This window comes from Hibiscus syriacus, unplaced genomic scaffold (genome assembly GCF_006381635.1).
Source record: "Hibiscus syriacus cultivar Baekdansim isolate YM2019G1 unplaced genomic scaffold, ASM638163v2 tig00111851_pilon, whole genome shotgun sequence".
Lineage (NCBI taxonomy): Eukaryota > Viridiplantae > Streptophyta > Magnoliopsida > Malvales > Malvaceae > Hibiscus > Hibiscus syriacus.
The window spans coordinates 271,656-278,321 of record NW_024063203.1 but is presented as its reverse complement, the minus strand read 5'-3'; the positions used below and the strand labels follow the sequence as shown (position 1 = coordinate 278,321).

Here is a 6,666-nt window from a genome sequence, read left to right as displayed (position 1 = left end):
CGTATAAAAGTTACAGATGAGGGGTACAAATACAATCAAATAAAATCAAGGGCAACAAGAAATTAATAATCATAATCTTAAAAGCCTAACGAGGGATTTCTATCGCTATAAATAGAAAGACTGCAAAATCAACAATCAAAACACACAGGATAACAATATAGATGTTATTATTGCAAAGCAACAGATTATGTAAGCAAAATCACAATTGATGCTCAAGTAACCACATACATCACAAATTTCAAGGGTAATTCACCAATGGTTTCATTTTGTTTTGCATAAAAAAAAGAAACAAATAAATTGGATCTATTACAAATGAAGGAAACATTATAACAAAGCAAACGTGATACAGCATTCGAAGGAGTCATGCAGAATGGAATTTAGATTACAAATTATCAATAGGCTTTAAATAAAATGTATAGACATAGATAGTTTTACCCATCACAACAATAAATACACGATGCTTATTCAAAACAAAGACTTACATATAGATATAATTTGATCAAGGGTTTCCTTGACGTTAACGGTGGGAACATTTACATACCCAACCTTCTTAGGGCTAAGTTCTCCGTCTCTCGTCTTCCTCCAAAAAAGCTCGATGCTAATCAGACCGGTACGAGAAGAAGGCCATACCAAATAAAGGGTGGCCGCCGTGAGAGCGCCGCAACCGGCGCCGAGAGAAGGGCGACGACCACGTTGAGGATGTCCCTGCTGCGCTCACGGAGGGAGCTGAAGACATCGGACGGATTGGATCGGATGGTTTGAGACTCAATTGGTTGATCTCGGACTACGGTGACGAATCCGCTGGAGGAGGAGGAGGAAGGATCGTTAGGGTTTTCAAAGGAGATCGAATAGGAGGTGACGAAGAAGGTCTTGCAGGGTCTTGCGGCGGCCGAGACTGAGAGGAGGCCGAGCGCCAGAATCGTCGCCGCGATCGCACATTGACTCCACTTTCCCATTCTCCCTTCACGGCAATTTCTTCGGATTTTACGATTGCAAATTTGCGAATCATAATTCCAATTTCTAATTTTCTAAACCCCCAAATGTATTATACCCATAACATTAAATTTGTTCCTTAACTTTTTGGATATTTTCACATTTGTCCTTATACTATCCCGAATGTACAATATAGACACTTATATCTTTCTAAACTTTCAATTACAGTCACAAATTAATTTTGAAAATACAATTACAATTACAATTACTAACAATACAGGTATAATTACTATTAGAGCAGATAGCATAGCAAGTGGTGACCTTTTTGGATGGATGGATGGGAGAATCTTTGGCCAACATTAATGGAATTTATGTCAAGCTCCATTACAATAAATCTTTTTATGTTCATCATCATCTTCAAATACATGTAACTCGCATATGATATAGTTTATTCCAACAATGATGGCTAGGACTGTATATATAATAATTTGATTCTCAAAGGCGTGACAATGCCAGAATTTGGGCATGTTGTTGCACCCCATGATATTCTGGAATTCCCTTATTCACTGGCGTAGACTTGTTCTCAGTAAGTTGGAAACTTTTGGCCATAGCTCTCAGCTGAATTTCTGTACTTTCCCGTCGAAGTCTTGGGAAGCTGCGACAGAAACTTCACTTCTTCGGAACCATGAAATGCGGCAGGTTTTCCGGCAGTAAGCTATTATATCCGCTTCCTCACATCCTCCGTTTCTCCACTCTCGTTCTCTCGCACCGATATGAAAGCGCAAGGGCTCTCCCCCGAGGGTGCGGCATTGCCACCACTGCGGCTCTAGAACCCTGGGGTGTTTGTACAGAACCGACTCGAGCTCCACGCTGCTGATGTTTTCGCCGCCGGAGATGATGACATCCTTTGATCGGTCCTTTTTCGAGGTATCCGTCAGGGTGTATGACTCCTACATCGCCGGTGAAGAACCTCCGTTTTTGAAGGCTTTAGAGGTTGCCTCTTGGTCTTTGAGATACCCCTTCATTATGCTACTTCCACGCAACACGATTTCCCCTATGGTTTTCCCATCGTGGGGGACGCTTGCCATGGTTTCCATGTCCTTCACGTCCATCTTCCAAAGTCAGTACGATCCCTTGTCGTGCTTTGAGTTTCGCTTTACGTTCGTTGGACAAATGGTTCTTGGCTTGCCACTCGCAGACTAGGGCAGGCCCGGTGGCTTCCGTCATACCGTAAGCGTGCGTTATGTGGAATCCGAGGTGTTCCATTTTCTCGAGCAATGACGCCGGGGGGTGCACCACCGGTGAGGACTTGGACGGTAGAAGAAATCTCACGGCACTCGTCCGGTTTGGCCTCGAGGAGGATATTGAACACGATGGGCGCGCAGCACATGTGGGTCACTTTGTGAGTTGCTATGCTTCGATACATATCGTATGCAGAGGTGTGCGTATGCATACGTTAGTCCCACTCGGGCCGCAACGCCCCAAGTGAAGGTCCAACCGTTGCAATGGAACATGGGGAGCGACCATAGATAAACCGGCTCATTCCCCATTTCCCACCCTAAAATCAAGCTCAAAGTGCTCAGATACGCCCCTCGGTGGCTGTATACCACCCCTTTCGGTTCCGATGTGGTTCCGGACGTGTAATTGAGTGCAATAGGATCCCACTCGTCATGGATTTCGACGGGGACAATCCCGGATTCCCATTGTGTATCAACTGCTCGTACTCTATCCCCTAGCCGAACACCCGTGGGAGAGTCCAAGTCATCTATGACAATCACAAGCGGCATGTTCGAGGACTGGCCTTGTTCAGCCATCAACATCCGAAGAGCCTCGCTAGCCAACTGCAAGTATTGATAGTCGACGAATAAGGCCTTGGCCTCGGGTGACGAAGAATGGTGGCGATATTCTTAGCGTCGAGCCTGGTATTGATGGTGTTGAGAACAGCCCCCGCCATGGGGACAGCAAAATGCATCTCGTACATGGCCGGAATATTAGGAGCCAACACAGACACCTACAAAGGAATTTTATCTATAACATTAACGAAAAGAAAAACACTAGTTTCCACGCATCAAATTATACAAAGAATGATCGAGTGAAACTTACAACATGGTTCTTGTGTATGTTAAGAGACTGTAAGACGAAGCAAGACGACAGCAACGCTCGTAGGTTGACGCCATGTGAAGCGGGTGTTCTCGTAGATGATGGAGGTACGGTTTGCATAAGAATTGGCAGCCCTCTTGAGGAACATCAAAGGGTAAGTGGTACATAGTTTGCGTTGCACTTGGAGAGTCGGTCCATTGAAATCTCCAGAAAGAAATGAAATGGAAGTTTTTAAATTACGAAGTAAGGAAAGCATGCAAGACGAGCGAGAGGGAGAGAGAGAATGAGTGAATTTCTAGGGAAATAGGGCCAATGGAGAAATGAATATATAGGGTGAACTGGCACATTGTTTATAACGTGTCCATTAGTTATGAAAATAATTAATTTTTTTTAAAAAAAGGTGCTTATTGGGAAATTGCTGGGATATTGCAAGGGAATACGTAAGTGAATAAATAATTCGTGAGTAAGGATGCTGGAAATAAATATGGTTGAACACATAGATTTTTTCTGTTGACAACAACTTTTGGATGCTCACACCTCATGCAAGGGCTTGACTGTGGCACGTCACTTGCCCTGTTTTCCTTCTTTGATTTGAGATGTTGGTATTGTCTCTTGCATGTGTGGGCTGCTTCAATCCTCCACCAATAATAATGTCGGTCTTCAATCCTCCACCATTTCAATCATGCTTTAACCTAATTTTTTTCAAACATATAATAATATAATTTAGTCTAATAATTTTATTAACAAGAGATGTGATTAATATATAGTACAATTTAGGATAAGATTGAAGCATTGAAAAAGTTTAGGGCCAATTTAGAATAAAGATCGCGGTTTGGGGATGAAAATGAAATGTTTAAAAGTTGAGGATTAATTTAGAATGATAGTCATTATTTAAGGGTGAAATTGAAATTTTAAAAATTGGATGAAAATGAAATGTTTAAAAATTTGAGGATTAATTTAGAATGATAACCAATTTAAAGGTGAAATTAAAATATTTAAAAAATTATAGACTAATTTAAAATAAAATTATTTAAAATATATATTATTATAACCACCTTAACTTAATAAAAAAATATTCATCATATATAATTATTAATAATATTATATTTGATGTCAATATAATTTTATAAATGATTTTCAGTCAATTTTATTTATAATTATTATATACAAAATAAAGTAACATGAAACACAAGGTTTACTGATTATTTTGATATTAATAACTTGAAAAAAGAAGCAGTGTTCCTAAACTTTGACTATACTTTCAAGCACTCATAATGCTGATCAGGATTTTCCGTCATCAAATCCTTAATCTTTATTTAAAGAAAAAATAATCTCAGTGACCGAAAATATCTTATAATATACGATTTAACTAATTTTTTTGGATTTACCAAATGACCAACAAAATCGCAACGCGAACTCTAACTTCGCAACTCAGTTTACAAATTCGCAACTCAATTTACAAATTCGTAACTCAGTTTCCAAATTCGCACTGTGGTAGTCGAAATTCACATTGCGATTTTCATTTCGCGTTGCGATAGTAGAAATTCGCCGCTCGGAGTGTCGGAGACGTATTACCACGACCACGACCCGACTCGACTCGAGACGAGACGGCGGCGACGGCGGCTAGGGCTGTAAATGAGACGAGACAGATCGTGAGCTACTCGAGATCGACTCGATCAATGCTCGATAAATACTCGGATCGAATGGACTCGACTCGAGCTCGAGCTCGACTCGAATTCTTAACGAGCCGAAACGAGCTACTGATACTCGACTCGAAAAGCTTGTGAGCAGCTCGAAAATATAATATATAAGATTATATTTTTAAAAAATTTATTAAAAATATTAATATTTATGTATTGATTTTTTAAAGAGAATACATTAAGATTTTCATGCATTAAGGTTCAGGTTCGAGTTTGAGGCTTCAATCAAGTTAAGTTTAAGATTTTTTTTTTTCATTTCGAGCCTTTTCGAGCTGCTCACGAGCTTCAGTTCAGGATTTCGAGTTTGAGTCGAGCTTGAATATTTTAAACTCGCGAGTTTTCGAGTCGAGTCGAGTCGAGCTCAATTTTAGAGTTTTCGAGTCGTCGAGCTCAGCAATACGAGCTCGACTCGGCTCGTTTACACCCCTAGCGGCGGCGCGCGAGGTCTCCTTTATTCTCTTTCACTCAACAAGGAAGTAGGAAATCAAAGCCTTAAATACTCATTCCCAATAGTGTTTCCAATACTATGTGAGATTGAGCATTGTAAGTTGCATGCATTAACTATAAATGCAAGAATAGACTTTTATCGTGAATGAATGAACATCGGCAATGGAAGGTCGATGATTAATTACTGCATGAGGCACTTTGCACTTGGAAAAAGGTAGGAAATAACCGAAAACCAAGTTGTGAAGATCCTTTTGTAAATATTTGTATGCATGAGGGGAACATATGAGCAGAATTATGAATAAAGCATACCGGTAAAGTAACTTACTTCTCTCCAAATTATCTACAATCTTGTTTTATTGGGTGCAATCATTCTCTAGATCAATCACTCAATCTCTTACAGTTATTTGCAAGCCTATTACCTCCAGCAGAACCATTGGAATACTCATTGACAAGTCTACAACACTACAACCTCCATCTTCGATGCTGATCATGAAATTATGAAAGTTAGTTTAGAATTTTAGAATTTAAAATTTATCAACTAAGTGGTGTATGTGGAATAAAATTATTGTTATTTTTTGAGGATTCAGGTTCGAACACCATAGATGTTAGTGTGAGCGTTCAATATCGAAAGTTTGAGGGCTTATCTTTAAACAGATAATATATTGTACTTACCCTAGAGTAATAAAAATATACTTAATTTGAGTCCGGTTCGATTTAGATATGGGTCAATTTTAAACAAAATCGGATCAATAAGTCATGCGGGTAAAAATATTAGTCATTAGGCTATTTCCAAAATTAATTGGGATATACCACATTTGTTACGGTGACTTGGAACTCACCACGTCGACGTGACAAGTTTTAAAAATATTTTTTATTAGAACTTATCATTCAACGTGACAAATTCTAATAAAAATATTTTTTATTGAAACTCATCACGTTGATTTCTTGGATCAATTTTACCTTCAATTTCAAGTTAGGTATATTTTAAGTTAATATTAATTCAAATTAATTTTGGATACGAGCCAATTTTGAGTTGAATCAATTTTAAACTAAATTATTTCGAATAAAATTAGTTTCTAATTCGATCAATTTTAAGGTTAAATTAGATAAATTGAAAATATTAATTTTAGGATCAAATTAAGCACATTCGAATATTCATTTAGTTATTAAAATACCAAATGTTCCATTTTAATGGAATTTCATTAACAGTATTAGTAGATGGACTTTAATTTTGAGAACCATTTAAATATAGGAGTAAATCTCAATTCTTGAAGAGTACAAGGACTGAATGAAAAATAAGACCTCTAACTAGATAAAAAAATCATTGGAACTTGCAAAGCGACCTTGGCACTGTCAATTTCAAAGTCTGTCTTGTTGAAAGCTTGAAGTATTTTACTCGTAGTCGGCCATTCTATTTTTGGGAACAAAAGAAAGAAAAAAGAAAAATCAAGAAATTCAATAATATTATATTTACAAATATTAATTT

General features: G+C 38.1%; 1 protein-coding gene and 1 pseudogene across 1 annotated transcript; both read right to left on the bottom strand.

Annotated features, from left to right (window-relative positions):
* Positions 1–602: 602 nt before the first annotated feature.
* On the bottom strand, positions 603–956 carry LOC120172521. Its single transcript, XM_039179966.1, has one exon. It carries the CDS (start codon positions 954–956, stop codon positions 603–605), a length of 354 nt encoding a protein of 117 aa, XP_039035897.1.
* Positions 957–1,281: 325 nt separating this feature from the next.
* Positions 1,282–3,231, bottom strand: LOC120172500 (annotated as a pseudogene).
* Between the last annotated feature and the right edge of the window lie 3,435 nt (positions 3,232–6,666).